The sequence below is a fragment of the Somniosus microcephalus genome, chromosome 4, assembly GCF_052327205.1.
Source record: "Somniosus microcephalus isolate GS21.2 chromosome 4, FLI_Smic_1.0, whole genome shotgun sequence".
In the NCBI taxonomy this organism is placed as follows: Eukaryota; Metazoa; Chordata; class Chondrichthyes; order Squaliformes; family Somniosidae; genus Somniosus; species Somniosus microcephalus.
In genome coordinates this window covers 184,970,736-184,989,230 of record NC_140990.1, presented here as the reverse complement: position 1 = coordinate 184,989,230, position 18,495 = coordinate 184,970,736, and the positions used below count along the sequence as shown (strand labels likewise).

The window sequence follows — 18,495 nt, the reverse complement described above, 5'->3', positions numbered from 1 at the left end:
ACTGGTACATTCTATAATTGCTGCTAACTGTGAGGTAAAGCTAAATGGGATGACCATCCTGAACTAAAGTTAGAATTTAGCAGAGCCCCGTGCCACCTCCAAGCTCTATGGTGCAGCAAGCATTCAATAAACTAGCAGCTGGTTTACAAAGCCTGCGGAAGACTTTTGCTTCTATCTGAAACTCTTGGTATTAATCAGGTGTTCCCGAGCTATCCTGGCGTTGTTAAAACAAGTCCATCTTCTCTCAATCCCACCTACCCACTTTCTCACCATATCCCTCAATCCCACCTACCCACTTTCTCACCATATCCCTCAACCGCACCTACCCACTTTTTCCCCATATCCCTCAACCCACCTTCTCACCACATGCCCACCTTCTCACCATATACATCAATCCCACCTACCTACCCTCTCATCATAAATTTCTACCTCCATCTAACCACCTTCTCACCATATCCCTCAACCCCAACTACCCACTTTCTCACCATATCCCTCAGTCACACCTTCTCACCATATCCCTCAACCCACTCCTATTCACCTTCTTTGTACAGACCTTCCCCAGTCAGGACTATGACTGGGCTCCTGCTCTCCACACACCTTCCCAGGTCTGGTGCAGGGCTATGGTCCTCTCTCCACTGAATATTTTACCAGCCGCGAATTTGATTGAGCCCCTCTTCATACACCTTCTGGTGCCATCTTTAACCAGCTACTCACAGGGTCTGAATGTTGCAGCATTCTGTTGTGTTGAGTTTATCTAAACAGTAACCAACATAAGGATGATACAGATCTTAAAGGAGGAGAGGGGGGAGGAGGAGAGGGGGGAGGAGAAGCAATCATTAGAAGATACAGATGTCCGGAGACTGTTTTTGTCAATTTTCTTCTTCCTCTTGAAGGTGCTGAACCTTTGGGTACAGTCCACAGACAACTGGTTATTCTTGATGCGTCAGCTCAGATAGAAAGTTTCAGGCTGTTTGACTATAGAGTACAACACTGTCAAAATTGGTTCTGTTCTCACCAGATGTATGCGCACAGACTTTCCAGGTGTGGCTGTTGGGTACTGATCAACTCAAGAGGCCAGGCCATTTTTTGTTCTCTTCACTACTTCAGGGGACCTGAGGCCAGTTACCTGTCCACCAGTCTGCCGGCTTAAGACCAGTTAATGTCACACCACCCAAGAATCGAACCCTGGCACTGTCTAGTCTGTATGGCCCACATGATCCTTTACCCACCATGCCTTTGGGGAGAGCTTCCAAATTCACCTGGCGGTTCTGCCTTAGGTTCAGGGAGTTTGAAGGTACACAGTGTTCAAGTAAATCAATCCTTTATCTGTTTCCAGCTGCAAAAAGTTTACTTTTCTTTTCCCCCCTCCCCAATGTTTGCATAATATATACTGCAATCATACGATACTGAATGGGACAAGAGACCCTTGTAACAAACAGCATCCGGAGGGTTGTGCAGTTGAGTGTCTGGACTGGAGCTGTCCACACTCCCCCGCCCACCGCCCCACTCCCTTTAAGAACAGAGCAGAGAATTTTCACAGTGCGCACTGTCAAGCTGCTCAGTCGCTGGTTAGGAATCTGCAACCACTGAACTTGAGAGCTGAGATCAGAAAACCAAGAATTTAACATTGGTGGTGATTGAATCACCTCTGCGCGGGTTTCCAGCCAAAGTTTAATCGCAGCATGGTCAAAGGTCTCTTATTTTGGTGGCCAAAGCAGTTGGCACTTAATGTCTTCTGAAAGGGCGGATCATACATTAATTCAGGCTGTAGCTGTGACTAGCATTCTGCTTCACTCTGTAACCGATTTGTAATGTGACTCAGTATCAGATACTTTAACATTGATTCCTTTTGTACTCCTATCCTGTGGTTTCGACTAACCTGTCAATGCTGTTTTTTTTCTTACTTCTTTCATTTGCTTCATTTATGCATTAAGTGGTTGCTTAGATTTAAGGTAAGAGATCTCTGCTTCTCCGCCATCCTATTGCTGTGCTGAGGATATTGCAGACTGGGTGGTTAAATGCTGTGGAGTTTATATGTCCTTAAAAGGGAAGATTTACTGTCCAGCCTAAGGGTGTGGATGCACCCTTCACACTGATTTATAACGTTCCTGAAATTTGCAGACACCTCTGACCCTGTATTTTGAAACCAAAGCCTCTGTCGTAAAAGTAAGTGGCAGATTCCTACTAAGGGTGTGATCTATAATCCGGGGCTCACAGTATGTACCCATTTATAAATCTAGGCATTGGGGAGACCAGACAATGGGTAACTTCGCTGGATGGGAGAACTTTGATATGTGCTGGAAGTATCCCAGCAGCAGTGACCTTATGACCAAGTTCCAGGCATTTGTAGATTTGGTATAGCTTTCTCATGGATATCGTCCTGCAGACCAAAACACTTTCTTCCGGAATAAGAGAGGTTCTGTTGGACCTCCCATGTATATACACACACGCACACTAGGAAGGACCCTGCCCATGGATTGACCACACACCAAACTCTCTGAAGACTGCCTATTTCCACCTCCGTAATAGTGCCCGTCTCCGCCTCTATCTCAGCCCATCTGCTGCTGGAACCCTCATCCGTGCCTTTGTTATCTCCAGACTCGACTATTCCAGTGCTCTCCTGGACAGCCTCCCATCCCTCTCACTCCATAAACATAAGCTCATCCAAAACTTGGCTGCCTTTATCCTATCCCACACCAAGTCCCACTCACCCATTACATCTATTCTTGCTGACGTACATTGGCTCCTGGTCCACCAACACGTTGAAATTAAAATTCTCATCTTTTTGTTTTATTTCTCTCACTGCCTCGCCCCATCCCATCTCTAACCTCCTGAATCCCTACAACTTCTCACCCCAAAGCTTTCGCTTTCTCTAACTCTTGCCTCTTGAGCATCCTTTTGACCCACCATTGGTGGCTGTGCCTTCAGCCATGTATTACCCACACTCTGGAATTCCCTCCCTAACTCACTCCACCTCTCTCAATCTCCTTTAAGACCCTTCTTAAAACCCACTAATATCTCCTTCTGTGACTCGGCATTGATTTTTTTTGGTCTGATTACTCTCCTGTGAAGTGTCTTGGGACATTTTTCTCCTATGTAAATTACCTTTCTAGCTGAGTTCAATATTGCTACACAGGGTTTCATCTAAGAGAGTAACTTTCAGAGCCAGAATAGACCATTCAGCCCAACAACCCTGCACGATTAAGAGACCATGTCTGATTATTCTATCATGGACAGACTCCACCCCCTCCTAATTAACCCCACTCCAGTGAGACCACGTCTGATTATACTATCATGGACAGACCCCCCTCCACCCCCTTCAATTAACCCCACTCCATCGAGAGACCATGACTGATTATTCGGTCATGGACCGCCCCCCCCCCAATTAACCCCACTCCATTGAGAGACTATATCTGATTATATCTGATAAGGAAATGGCAGATCAACTAAATGCATACTTTGGGTCAGTCTTTACGAAGGAAGACACAAAAAACCTCCCTGGGATATCGGGAAAAATAGGGACATTGGCAAAGGAGGAACTGACGCAAATCAATATCTCTAAGGATATGGTGTTAAGGAAGCTAAAGGGATTGAAGGTGGACAAATCCCCAGGGCCTGATAACATGCATCCTAGGGTACTGAAGGAGGTGGCCCTAGAGATAGCGGATGCACTAAGGATGATTTTTCAGAATTCATTAGACTCGGGAACAGTGCCGATGGATTGGAGGGTAGCTAACGTTACCCCACTATTCAAAAAGGGGGGTAGGGAAAAAGCAGGTAATTACAGACCTGTAAGCCTTACATCAGTTGTGGGCAAAATGCTGGAGTCCATCATTAAGGATGAAATAGCGGAGCACTTAGCAAATGGGGACAGGATAGGACAGAGTCAACATGGATTTACAAAGGGTAAATCGTGCTTGACTAATCTATTGGAATTTTTTGAGGGAGTAACTGGTAGAATAGATGGGGGAGAGCCAGTAGATGTGGTGTACCTGGACTTCCAAAAGGCCTTCGATAAGGTCCCACATAAAAGATTAGCATGGAAAATTGAGGCTCATGGGATAAAGGGGAAAGTTTTGGCGTGGATAGGGAACTGGCTGTCAGATAGAAAACAGAGAGTTGGAATAAACGGCTCATTTTCTGAATGGCAGGCAGTAACAAGTGGGGTACCACAGGGATCTGTCCTGGGCCCCCAGCTGTTCACAATTTACATTAATGACCTGGATCAGGGAGTCGGATGCAGCATTTCCAAATTTGCAGACGACACTAAACTAGGAGGTGGGGTGGGCTCAGAGGAAGAGACCAGGAAGCTCCAGAGCGATTTGGACAGACTGGGCGATTGGGCGGATAAATGGCAGATGCACTATAATGTGGACAAGTGCGAAGTTATCCACCTTGGGTGCAGGAACGGGAGGGCAAATTATTATTTAAATGGCAATAGATTGGGAGAGGGGGAAGTACAGAGAGACCTGGGTGTTCTTGTACACCAGTCACTGAAGGCGAGCATGCAGGTGCAACAGGCGGTCAAGAAGGCAAACGGTATGCTGGCCTTCATAGCAAAAGGGTTAGAATACAGGAACAGGGATACCTTGCTGCAGCTGTACAGGGCACTGGTGAGACCACACCTCGAGTACTGTGTACAGTTTTGGTCGCCTCATCTGAGGAAGGATGTTCTTGCCATGGAGGGGGTGCAGCGGCGATTCACCAGGCTGATACCAGGAATGGCGGGAATGACCTATGAGGAGAGACTATGTAGTTTAGGGATGTACACACTGGAGTTTAGAAGATTGAGAGGGGACCTCATAGAAGTGTATAAAATTCTGACAGGTCTAGACAGACTGGATGCAGAAGGAATGTTTCCCTTGGCGGGTGAGAACAGAACTAGAGGACATAATTTAAGGATAAGGGCTAAACCATTTAGGACAGAGATGAGGGGGAATTTCTTCACTCAGAGAGTGGTGAACCTGTGGAACTCATTGCCACAGAGGGCAGTGTACGCCAGCTCATTAAATATATTTAAGAGGGAATTAGATATATTTCTACGGGCAAAAGGGGTTAAGGGTTACGGAGAGAAGGCGGGGACGGGATACTGAATTAAAGGATCAGCCATGATCTCATTAAATGGCGGAGCAGGCACGAAGGGCCGAATGGCCTACTCCTGCTCCTATCTTCTATGTATCTATGTATTCTACCATGGACTGTCCCTCTCCCTCATTTCTCTCCCCTCTCTTCCTCCCCCCCCCCCAATTAACCCCACTCCATCGAGAGACCATGTCTGATTATTCTATCAGGTTTCCTGATCTCCCAGCACCACCTGTTCGATTGCTTACCTAAAGGAATATGAAGACCATTCCTTCCCTTCATGAAAAATAAACAAGCAGCGCTCTTAATGTCTCTCGACCTCCACGGATATAGATCTGGCTCCTTTTAAAGGTGTCAAAAGGCCGTGGCTCAGCACCTGTTTACGTGAGTTGGATAGGCAGGAGATAGGTACAACGATGAGAAGAACAGCCTGATCATAAACTAGCATGTTAGGGAAAGCCTACAGTCAGGAGCACGAGGAGAGGCCTGCTGACATTGTGGTTTGTCTCCTCGCCTCTCCCAGCAGCCCAATCAGGTACTCTGTACAGGCCCACCTTGAGAATTGCTTCCATTCTCTAAAGTACATTGCATTTTCTGCCAAAGAACAAAACCACAAAAGAGACAGCACCATCCTCAGCCAAAATGAACTTGGTAAATTGTTTTAACCATGCACTGTGTGCCCACGGTCTGGAATCCCCAGTGTCAGCTGAGTTGACAGGAATTTATCTCCCTGGCATGTGATATCCTGCTTATTCTATATATGTAACTTTTTATTCCAAAATTAAGTCAAAGGTTGGACCATTTCTGCATCATTTCTTGGCTCATCTCACCCAGCTTGTTCTCCGTTAGGTATTTTGGATAGAATTGGGCAGTGTCAATCCGCCTTGAGTGAGCAGGAGCCCACAGCACAAAACTGCTCCTAATTTGGCACTAAATTGGCAATCTCATTCCGAGGCCACAGGATCACTGGTGTGGGAAATGTCAAAATGTTACACTGGTGCAATAGGGAGCATTCTATTGCATTTAGATCTAAGGCATGTGGGAGTGTTTGATAGGACAATATAGAGGGAGCTTTACTCTGTATCTAACCCGTAGCACAGCATAGCACCAACCTCAGCCAAAATGAACAGTAAATTATTTTAACCATGCACTGTGCCTGCCCTGAGAGTGTTGCATATAAGTTGTCATGGTGCATATAGGTACCAACGATATAGGTAAAAAAACAGGATGAGGTCGTAAAAGCTGAATATAGGGAGTTAGGAGGTAAATTAAAAAATAGGACCTCAAAGGTAGTAATCTCAGGATTGCTACCAGTGCCACGTGCTCGTCAGAGTAGAAATAGAAGGATATTTCAGATGAATACGTGGCTAGAGGAATGGTGCAAGGGGGAGGGATTCAAATTCCTGGGACATTGGAACCGGTTCTGGGGGAGGTGGGACCAGTACAAACCGGATGGTTTGCAGCTGGGCAGGGCCGGGACCGATGTCCTAGGGGGAGTGTTTGCTAGTGCTCTGGGGGAGGGTTTAAACTAAAATGGCAGGGGTTTGGGAACCTGAGCAGGGAGACAAAGGAAAGGGAAACGAGGATAAAAGCAAAAGATAGGAAGGAGAAAAATAAAAGTAGCAGTCAGAGAAATCAACGGTTTAAATCAAACATGGCCACAGTAAATAATAATTCTAAAAGGTCTAAGAGCGTTAAAAAAACAACCCGAAGGCCTTGTGTCTTAATGCGAGGAGCATTCGTAATAAGGTGGATGAATTAGCTGCGCAAATAGAGGTAAACGAATATGATTTGATTGGGATTACAGAAACATGGCTCCAGGGTGGCCAAGGCTGGGAACTCAACATCCAGGGGTATTCAATATTCAGGAAAGATAGGCAAAAAGGAAAAGGAGGTGGGGTAGCATTGCTGGTTAAAGAGGGGATTAACACAATTGTAAGGAAGGATATTAGCTCTGATGATGTGGAATCTGTATGGGTAGAACTGAGAAATACCATGGGGCAGAAAACAGTGGGAGTGGTATATAGACCTCCAAACAGTAATGCGGAGGTTGGGGATGGCATTAAAAGGGAAATTAGAGAAGCGTGCAATAAGGGCACAGCAGTTATCATGGGTGAAGTTAATCTACATATAGATTGGGCTAACCAAATTAGTAACAATACTGTGGAGGAGGAATTCCTGGAGTGTATACGGGATGGTTTCCTGGACCAATATGTCGAGGAACCAACTAGAGATCAGGCCATCTTAGACTGGGTATTATGTAATGAGACAGGATTAATTAGCAATCTTGTTGGACGAGGCCCCTTGGGTCGGAGCGATCATAATATGCTAGAATTCTTCATTAAGATGGAGAGTGAAGTAGTTGACTCAGAGACTAGGGTCCTGAATTTAAATAAAGGAAACTACGATGATATGATGCGCAAGTTGGGTAGGATTGATTGGGGAATGTCACTCAAAGGGTTGACGGTGGATAGGCAATTGCAAACATTCAAAGACCGTATGGATGAACTACAGAATTTGTTTATCCCAGTTTGGCATAAAAATAAAACAAAAAAGGTGACTCAACCGTGGCTAACAAGGGAAATTACGGATAGCATAAGATCCAAGGAGAGGACATATAAATTGGCCAGAAAAAGCAGTAAACCTGAGGATTGGGAGCAGTTTAGGATTCAACAAAGGAGGACAAAGGGATTAATTAAGAAGGGGAAATAGAATATGAGAGTAAGCTTGCAGGGAACATAAAAACTGACTGTAAAAGCTTTTATAGATATGTGAAGAGAAAAAGATTGGTGAAGTCAAGCGTAGGTCCCTTGCAATCAGAATCAGGGGAATTTATAATGGGGAACAAAGAAATGGCAGACCAATTAAATAGATATTTTGGTTCTGTCTTCACAAAGGAGGACACAAATAACCTCCCATGTTGGGGAACATAGGGTCTGATGAAAGGGAGGAACTGAAAGAAATCAGTATTTGTAGGGAAATGGTGTTAGGGAAATTGACGGGATTGAAGGCCGATAAATCCCCAGGGCCTGATAATCTACATCCTAGGGTACTTAAGTAGTGGCCCTAGAAATAATAGATGCATTGCTGATCATCTTCCAACATTCGATAGAATCTGGAACAGTACCCATGGATTGGATGGTAGCTAATGTTACCCCACTATTCAAAAAAGGTGGTAGAGAGAAAACGGGGAATTACAGACCGGTAAGCCTGACATCAGTAGTGGGGGAAATGCTAGAGTCCATTATAAACGATGTAATAGCAGAGCACTTGGAAAATAGTGACAGGATCGGACAAAGTCAACATGGATTTACAAAAGGTAAATCGTGCTTGACTAATCTACTGGAATTTTTTGAGGATGTAACTGGTAAAATAGATAAAGGAGAACCAATGGATGTGGTGTATTTGGACTTTCAAAAGGCTTTTGATAAGGTCCCGCATAAGAGATTAGCGTGTAAAGTTAAGGCACATGGGATTGGGGGCAAGGTATTGACTTGGATAGAGAACTGGTTGGCAGACAGAAAGCAAAGAGTTGGAATAAACGGGTCTTTTTCCGAGTGGCAGGCAGTGACTAGTGGGGTACTGCAGGGATCGGTCCTTGGACCCCAGCTATTCACAATATATATTAATGATCTAGACGAGGGAACTAGATGTAATATCTCCAAGTTTGCAGACGACACAAAGCTGGGTGGGCATGTGTGCTGTGAGGAGGATGCCGAGAAACTCCAGTATGATTTGGACAGGTTGGGTGATTGGGCAGAAGCATGGCAGATGCAATATAATGTGGATAAATGCGAGGTTATCCACTTTGGTGTCAAAAACGGGAAGGCAAATTATTATCTGAACGGCAATAGATTGGGAAAAGGGGAAGTGCAACGAGAACTGGGTGTCCTTGTGCAACAGCCGCTGAAGGTAAGCATGCAGGTGCAGCAGGCGGTTAAGAAGGCAAATGGTATGTTGGCCTTCATAGCGAGAGGGTTTGAGTACAGGAACAAGGATGTCTTGCTGCAGTTGTACAGGGCCTTGGTGAGACCGAGTATTGTGTGCAGTTTTGGTCGCCTTATCTGAGGAAGGATGTTAGGATGTTCTTGCCATGGAGGGAGTTCAGCAAAGATTCACCAGGCTGATACCTGGGATGGCAGGAATGACTTATGAGGAGAGATTGGGTCGATTGGGCTTATACTCGTTGGAGTTTAGAAGAATGAGAGGGGATCTCATTGAAAGCTATAAAATCCTGACAGGACTGGACAGACTAGATGCAGGAAGGATGTTCCCGATGGTCGGGGAGTCCAGAACCAGGGGTCACAGTCTAAGGATAAAGGGTAAGCCATTTAGGACAGAGATGAGGAGGAATTTCTTCACCCAGAGAGTGGTGAACCTGTGGAATTCTCTACCACAGAAGGCAGTTGAAGCCAATTCGTTAAATATATTCAAGAAGGAGTTGGATATATTTCTTAAGGCTAAAGGGATCAAGGGATATGGGGAGAAAGCAGGGACAGGGCACTGAATTTGGATGATCAGCCAAGATCTCATTAAATGGCGGAGCAGGCTCGAGGGGCCAAATGGCCTACTCCTGCTCCTATCTTCTATGTTTCTATGGGGCAGTGTAGAGGGAGTATATCCAACCCATGCTGTACCTGCCATGCGGGTATTTGATGAGCTTTACTCTGTATCTAACAACAATAACAACTTACATTTATATAGCACCTTTAACGTAATAAAACGTCCCACGGCGCTTCACAGCATTATTTATAAAAAGCAAAATTTGAAATCGAGCTACATGAGATATTAGGGCAGATAATCAAAAGATTGGTCAGAGGTAGGTTTTAAGGAGCGTCTTAAAGGAGGAAAGAAAAGTAGAGAGGTGGAGAGATTTAGGGAGGGAATGCCAGAGCTTAGGACTTAAGCAGCTGAAGGCATGGCTGCCAATGGTGGAACAATTAAAATCGGGGATGTTCAGAGGGCTAGAATTGGTGGAGCAAAGAGATCTCGGAGGATTGTACAGCTGGAGGAGATTAGATATAAGGAGGGGTGAGACCACGGAGGGATTTGAAAACATGGATGAGAATAACCCGTGCTCTACCTGCCCTGGAAATGATTGATGCTGACACTGGGTGCCTGAATTCCTCAGCACTAACATCCCTCAACCCAAACAGCACAAAATGCACTAAAAGTGGTATTTAAAGGGCTCCTGCACCTTCGCCCAGCTGTATTAGCACAGCCCTGTTGCACTGTGCCTGTCTGTGAGTGCAGCCAGTATATTGCCTTAAATGAAGCCCAGCTACACCAGCCTGGGTTGGTGGTTGGTGGGGGGGAGGCGGCGTCTGGCGGAGAAACGACTCCATTCGGAGACCAGATGAAGATTTCCGTGCTGTTGAGAGCCTGGAGTCAGTGCATCTGTACATGAGGTTGGGGTGTTCAAAGCAGTTGGAAACCATTTAGATATCCATTAAGAAATTTAAATACTTAACCGATAGGATTGGCTTTGTTGAGCAGTGTGAGCTGGGTCATGAATATTGAAAGTAACCATTGGAATGTAGATTCGGTCCAGCCTAACCAAATGAATTTTCTGCAGGACATAGTTGTTTGACTAGTGATGGTGTGTTATGACCATTTATCTCTGAAATATGATTACGTATATAGAATAAATCACTTCCTCTTTATCCTCCAAATGTAGTTTGTGACATTTGTATGAATAATCTGATAGAAGTACTGTTAGTGCAGTCAATTATGGAGCAGGGTGCAGGGTTTGTGCAAATTTAAAATAGAACTAAAACCTTGAGTTGTACCACATGTCAGGCAGTCACTTTTCTATTTTTGAGATTAAATGGCATAACAGCGATGGCTGCGTACGGTAAGTTTGCAGCTTTCCAGACGGCCCCCTGCGGAATCGCACTGCTGGACGGCCCCCTGCGAATCTGTTGGTGTGGTGTGAAGTCATGCAAACTTCATTGTCAGTCTGTGCTGAGTTTGCTGATCTCAGTTGATTAGGGTACTGAGAAATGGGTTAACATTTGTGTGAGTGACTTGAGTGTGTGTGTTGGCTGATCACGGGGTTGGGCTTGTCTATATCCTGACCACATGGGTGAGCTGTTCTGTTGCAGCGACTGAGGATAGTTGCACTGATTCACTCCACGGGTGGCTCTGACCATGCTCTGAACATTGGTATATGTGGCTTGTCTGCATGATAATCGGCTCGGGTGTGCGGGAGCCCCTGACCAGGCTCGGGTGTGCGGGAGCCCCTGACCAGGCTCGGGTGTGCGGGAGCCCCTGACCAGGCTCGGGTGTGCGGGAGCCCCTGACCAGGCTCGGGTGTGCGGGAGCCCCTGACCAGGCTCGGCTCGGGTGTACGGGAGCTCCTGACCAGGTTCTGCATACGGCATCCCCTGACCAGGCTCGGGTGTACGGGAGCCCCTGATTACAATCTGGCATACGGCATTGCCTGACCATACTCTGTTTAGTGTTGACAGAATGATGGGTGAATGAGTTGGGTTTATGTTTTGTCAGCATAGAGCGGGGGCTACGGACCTCATTCTGATACTTGCTATCTTGCCTGTTCGAGCCGAATCAGGCAGAGTAAAACCAGCTGACCTATCACTACTGCAAAGCCGTTTCCAGAATAGTTATCATCTGAGGATATAAGTGAATCATTTCCTAGATTCTCTGTCACAGGTTTATTTTCCAACTTTGGAACTTATGTAGTGACAGGAGGGGGTTTTCTACCCTTCTTTGCTTTCGGATCTAGCCATGGCTGGCTACATCTTTTGCACTTGATCTCCAGACATGCATTACGTTGCAAAACCCTGCGCTCTCTGCACTCGACCAGCCATGCCTTACTGATGTTGCAGCTTCTCGCAGTCTAAATTTACACACTCTTAGGTATGACACACAAAGTTGCTCGTATACACACTGGGTCATGTGGGGAGCGGATGGACTTCCACCTGCTGCTCGCACAATCTGCAGGAACATAATTGTGGAAGAGAAATTACAAATCTGGAGATGTGGACCCAGTCTTTTGCTGATTCACACCATGGTATAGTTCCACGTACCGTCTCCCGCGTGCGCCCTCGCCGCCCCGTCTCCCGCGTGCGCCCTCGCCGCCCCGTCTCCCGCGTGCGCCCTCGCCGCCCCGTCTCCCGCGTGCCCCCTCGCCGCCCCGTCTCCCGCGTGCCCCCTCGCCGCCCCGTCTCCCGCGGGCCCCCTCGCGCACCCCCCCCCCCCCCGTCTCTTGAAGGAAGCATGAATGAAACTGCATCATTCGCTGTTACCGTCCCTTTGTTTACTTTTAGTTTGCACAACACCGAACCATTTTTTTTTTAAATCACCGTGAATTCTGTAAGTCTGAAATGCAATAGAAAATGTAGGAAATACACAGCGGGTCAGTCAACATGTGAGAGGGAAGGTCGGCTGGTGTTTCGGGTGCAACCTGTTGCCTGTTCTGATGAGAGGCCTCCACCCAAAACGTGAGCCCGTCTTTCACCTGTCGGTGTTGATAGATCAATTGTGTATTTGTCATTTTCTTATGTCATTTTTAAAAAATTATTGCTTTCCTGCTATTTTAAATTGCAAACCCTGTACCTGTTCTGTAAGGAAATGGATCGTTTAGCCACCTAGAAAAGCTGTAGACAAACACTTTGCATGGCCTCGCTCCCCTTTCCTCCTTTTCTTTCTTTTCCTTCTCTCCTACTCTGATTAAACCTCTGCATCAGTCTCCTCTTGGTGTCAGTGTGATTGCCGAACCAGCATGATGTTCACTAACGTGTTTGCCTCTTGCTTGTCGCCTTCCAGGTCAGCACCCAGAATATGAAGATGGGTGGGCTTCCACGGAGCACCCCACCCACGCAGAAACCCCCCAGTCCCCCAGTGTCGGGGAAGGGCACCCTTGGGTAAGTGGATAATGCAAGTTGGAGCAGGGAGTGATTTTAGTCAGTTTGCAAGCATTTTGAACCTATTCCCAAGATTACCCTTCGCTCCTTCAGGAGATAATTAAATGTGCAGATAGTCAAAGTATAAAATCAATCTCCTGCCATTGACACTCTTTCCCCTCCCCTCCCCTGAACAGATTAGCTCCTGGTACAGGCAGCTCCTCCGATAGCTTGTCATGTCTGAATCTCGATGGCGTGTCAGCAGGCTATTGAACCATGGGGAGGGGTGGTGTGGGATTGCAGCCGAGCTCGATACTGCTCTCGCCTGATCTGCAGAGGTATAGACTTTACATCGGGGTAAGTGGGTTTGGATTAGATCTAGGGGTGATTTCTGTCGCTGCACATTGATTGATCCTGTTGAAACATCCTGGATGGAGTGTAATATGGAGGACACTATATTTAGGCAACAGCAGAACTCAACTGAATAACTACAAGGCAAAATGTTGGGTCTGCCTGTGATGCTTTCTGTGTAACATATGTTTTGAATATAAACATCGTTTAAAAATATTGAACTTTTCCCCCAGTGGGTAGGACTCTTGCCTCCGAGTCAGGTTGTGGGTTCAAGCTCCACTCCAAGAATTGAGTTCGTAATCTAAGCTGACACATCAGTTCTGTCGGAAAGCTGCATTGATGGAAGCGACTCTTCAGATGAGAGGTTAAACCGAGGCCCCATTTACCTGTTCGGAGTGTTAGTGAACCGGGTGAGGGGTACGGTCTGGGCTGTAAACAGTACGAGTGAGTAGTGTGAAGGGTGTGGTCTGGGCTGAACTAATTTCCCTTCTCCGTCTGCAGCCGGCATTCTCCTTATCGGACGCTGGAACCTGTGCGCCCCCCAGTGGTGCCAAATGACTACGTACCGAGTCCAACTCGCAATATGAGTTCCTCACAGCAACAGAGTCCGGTGCGGACGGCTTCTGTAAATCAGAGAACAAGGACTTACAGGTATAGAGCGCACCGAGTCCCATCAACCCACTCGACGGTGCAGAGCTAAATTTATATTTAATAAACCACGTGTCTAATGGCAGTTTGTTTCCTATACTTGAATTTTTCACTTGAAATTTACACCTGTGCCGAGTGTTGTGTCTGCAATAAGAACTGAAACAACGTTTCTCTGAAGACTCATTCATTGCGTGTAACTCAACCCCTCAAGGCAGCTGCAATTCTCAGACCGTACTGAGTGAGTGGATCTGAGTTGGGATAGCAGCAATCGGCCTCGGCTGTGATGCCCTCCCAATCGAATATCCTGCTAACAAGTCACTTTCAAAACTCACACATTAAGAACGGCTATCTAGCCAAAGCACTGGAAGGCAGCTGGTGCCCGTGAGATTGTACCCCAGCGACGGTCTGAGCCGCCAGGAGACGCGGGCAAAAACATTGGTGAAATAAACAATGTAACTGATCGTTTCTCCTCTTCATCGGGTAATGTAATGTTCACGCTTCTCAGTCTTTCCCCATGGTTCTAAAAGACTCAACTGGGATTGATATCGTCTTTCACATCCAAAGGTCAGCCTAAAGTGCTTCACAACCAACTAAGTTTTTTCGGAGTGTAGTTACTGTTGTTTTCTGGGAGGGAAATGGTAGATTCTGTTCAATACAGAACTTCAAAAAAAAAAGCGACACCTGCTTTGGAGCATTAACCTGCAGCTGCATGGAATGTTAAGAGATGCAGGGTAAATTTCACAAATCCACTGGGGTGTCGATCTGGATTGTAGGTGTAATGGGTTGGGGGTGTGGGGTGATCAGATTGGGGTCTCAAAGCACCCCCACCCCCCCAAATACCACCACCACTCAGCTCCTATTGTGTTCAAGGAGGCTCTAGCCCCAGATAGGTGAAGACAGGAGAGAACCAGGAAGAAGAAAAATGCCAGGATCCCTGATGCCATTTGTGAGTGCTGATGTGTGCTGTGATTTGTGTATTGCAGCAGCAGTGGGAGCAGCGGGGGAAGCCACCCGAGCAGCCGTAGTAGCAGTAGAGAGAACAGCGGCAGTGGCAGTGTTGGGGTCCCCATCGCTGTACCGACTCCTTCTCCGCCCAGTGTCTATCCAGGTAAGGGCTGCCGCAAGTGCAGTGCGCATCCCTGAAATTCTGTCCAGACTTGGCTTTGCTTATTGCAGCATTCAGGTCTCACTAACACATACCAGCTTACTCCAGATTTCATTACCCTTCTCTAACCTTTGTGAGCCCTCAGAGTTATCTTACTAACATTAAGTACTTCAAATTGTACCTCTATTGGGGAACTGGATGCTGCTGTGGTTCAGACACTGACCTTTCACTCCAAGGAAATGGGTTTGAATCCAGCCCAGGCTGCTGGGATGCCAACTGTCTCAATCCAGTTTCTAGTGGGCATGGAACTGCTCTTAAATCAGCATTAAACTGGCAGACATCCTTTTTGAGGCCACAAAATGGCTGGTGTGTAACATGGAAAAATGTCGTGCTGGTACAATAAGTTGGGGGCGCGGCGGGGGTTGCATATCCGTACTGATCTGCCCTGAGTGATTGATAGGACAGTGTAGAGGGAGCTTTACTCAGTATCTAACCCGTGCTGTACCTGCCCATGGAGTGTTTGATACTGACAGTGGGCGCCTGATGAGTCCAAAAAAATTTAAAGAAAAAATCCCTTGTGGTAATGAAACCTTCATTACAAGTGAGAGGGTGACAACTCTATTGTCTCTAAAGAAATAATGCTAGGAATGTAGTGTTGCCTAGAACTTTTTTTAAATGATGGAAAACCTGGAGTTGTAATTCTTGCTGTTTTCATGAATTAATTCCTTTTTCAGAAACTTAATTTTTTAAGTAACAATTAATTTATGCTACTGTAATGATGTAAGAAATGCCACAATAAGGTACTTGTAGCTCTGGTGGTGAAGTGTTTGTTGTGATGAGTTTCAGCAGTTTAGTACCGTCTTGAAAACACCAATTCTGTGCCCTTTTTCTCGTTCCTAAAGGTGCTCACTTTTATTGGTGGTATGAGTTCCACAGGTTGCCTTACTGTACTCCACACTGGAGCTTTAGTCATTGAGTATCACAAGAGTACTCTGCTGTGACAGGTTTTTCATGACTGACAGCCAAGCCCCGTCCTGTGCTTAACCCGATCTGGTGGGCGAAAGCTGGCAGATTTTTGCTTTCCCTCTCCCAAGGATGCCGAGGCCAATTGTTGTGCTTCAACTGCCACTTGGGCTGAGATAGATACTTGAGCACAGACCGGTGTTTGTACCTGTGGCCATCTGAAATCGTACCTCAGCAAGAGCACCACCTTGGCAAAAACTGAACTACAGTGTCATACTGTACATTAATGAGCTAGCATGCACATTTCAGTACTTCCCTTCCCCTCTCCCCTTGGCTCCCTTCCTCTCCTCTCTCCCCTTTGCTTTTCCCCTTCATTTCCCTCATTCCTCTGTGGACATTTGACAGGAACAGGATTGGATTTGGCAGTGATGCCTTTCATGGTTGGCCTTAGATATGAAGAATAACAGCAGCCTTCTGGAACCTCTCCTAAATGACTCATTTCAGGAGTGCAGGGAAAATGATCATAGACTCTCTTGCACAGGAGGAGGCCCTTGAAACTGGGAACAATACCTTTTTATAAAAAATTGGAGAAGAAAATTGGTTCCCAAAAAAAGCAGTGGTGAACAACAAGGAAAAGTGATAGGTTCAGACACGCTAACTATTATTATAAACTGATTTAAAGAAGTACTTTCCTGAATGCGGTACGTTACTGATGGACACAAGTTATAGTATGCTACGCCTTTAAAACAGTATATGGTGTAAAATTAAGTTACAGTAGATTACCATGGGCCTGCCAACATCTCATGCTGGTGAATCTGGATATTAGATGAAAATATGTTGTCAGTCTGAAGTATCCCACACACAATTATTAAATTGATTCTTCATCTTAAATTTCCCCTCTCTTCATGAGTGCGTTGATTGGTGGAGGACAAGAAACCCTGCATCTGCCATATGAATGCGATGACCGTTGGGACATCCCAGTGGGGTTGGGTATCTTTGATGTGTTGCTGAAGTCATTGAGTTATCCAGTTGGCCTCACCAGCAGGGACTTGTACCACTTGTGCTGCTGGCCGGGATTTCAGCCAGGGGAGGGGGCCAACTTTTGGAGTGGTTTGTGATGTAATGCATTTTAACTTTTCCCCAAAAACTGCTTCACAGTGGCTGAATAAGTCAAATTCTGTTCTTGCAGGGAATTCAGGTGTTTTTCTATATATGTAATGAAAACCAGTGTTGTTCCATAAATAAATGTTCCCCATCACTGCTGGCCCTGATGTAACACCTCTCGCGATGGGGCCTGCAACCCAGGAAAGTCGTAGATTTGATCCCTGCTCCGTGCCGACGTAGCTGATCTCTGCCAAGTTTTCAGGGGTATTATCGTCGGCCTCAGTCCTCCCTGAGCAGGATAGGTGAGCTTCCTGCTTCTGATCACCATCCAGTGACAATCCTCCTCTACTGGAAATGTGTGCGGAGGTCAGCTGACGGCAGGATCAGGCTTGGCTGTGATGCCCCAGTAGTTAAATTGTCTGGTGAAGCTGACACTGGCAGCATTTGCCTTGAAGAGAAGTCACTTGGGTGAAGTACAGGAGAGCAACAGGCATGCAAGGAAGGATGTGACCCTCGCGGAGTGGGGGAGAGCAAAAAGTGGCGAGCAATCTGATCGATATCTGTTAACAATTTGAAGCATGCACCCCCTTGGTACGTCAGACTGTGCCTGAGTTAGTGGTATAAATTCGGAGTGTCTGAACAATGACTGCTTTCTCTCAGCTTGCGGATGTTCTCTCCTAGAGCCTTGTGTTGCAATGTTATAAGCATGATTCTCGCGTGATTGGAACTTTAATTAACTGCTTAACAGGCTTTCTTGTCCCAGCTAACGTTCTCCTTTGTGTTAATCCTTCTTTTACATCCTCCCTTAAGGCTCTGCTGGTACCCCTCCACCAGCCACCACCCCAAATCCTACTCCAGTCCCTGTCCCTCCTACTCCTGCCTCAGCTCCAGTACCTGCTTCAACTCAAGGTCCTGTTCCCTCTGCAACCCCTACCCATGTTCCAACATTGACCCCAGACTCCATAGCAGGAGCTCAGCCCTTTGCTGATGGCTTCATCTCACCTGCTGTTTCTTCCGCTCCTACTGCAGGTGAGTCTTTCTTTCTCTCACACTCTCAGTATGGTTGTTTCTCAGGCAGTCTTACAATAAATTGTACACCTAACTGACTCCAAGTTGGCTTAAAATGGTAACACAGCACATCCATTGCAAATGTGATCAGAGAGAATCAGGGGCCTTGACTTAAACTGTCGCAGTTCAGTTTCCGATGAGTACAAGTCCCCAGCAGTGCCCTCCAGTTCAGTGCATATTTGCACCAATTCAGTACGTGGGAAGCATAATGGGCATAAAACAAAGCAGAGTGCACTTTCTCCCCCACATCCCCTGCTCCACATTTTCTTCAATTCTGTTGGCAGTGACTCGTGTTGGGCTATGATTTCA

General features: G+C 46.4%; 1 protein-coding gene across 6 annotated transcripts in view; it reads left to right on the top strand.

Moving 5' to 3' along the window:
* LOC147120069 (abl interactor 2) overlaps positions 1-18,495 on the top strand; it is a 229,203-nt gene that overhangs the window by 176,772 nt on the left and 33,936 nt on the right. For 3 of the 6 annotated variants that reach the window (XM_085985604.1, XM_085985601.1, XM_085985603.1), the window contains 4 exons: positions 12,871-12,968; positions 13,800-13,949; positions 14,930-15,054; positions 17,929-18,147. In XM_085985604.1, the coding sequence (XP_085841730.1) occupies positions 12,871-12,968; positions 13,800-13,949; positions 14,930-15,054; positions 17,929-18,147 (592 nt within the window). The remainder of the gene's footprint in view (positions 1-12,870; positions 12,969-13,799; positions 13,950-14,929; positions 15,055-17,928; positions 18,148-18,495) is intronic. The other 3 variants (XM_085985605.1, XM_085985602.1, XM_085985606.1) reach the window with 2 other exon arrangements.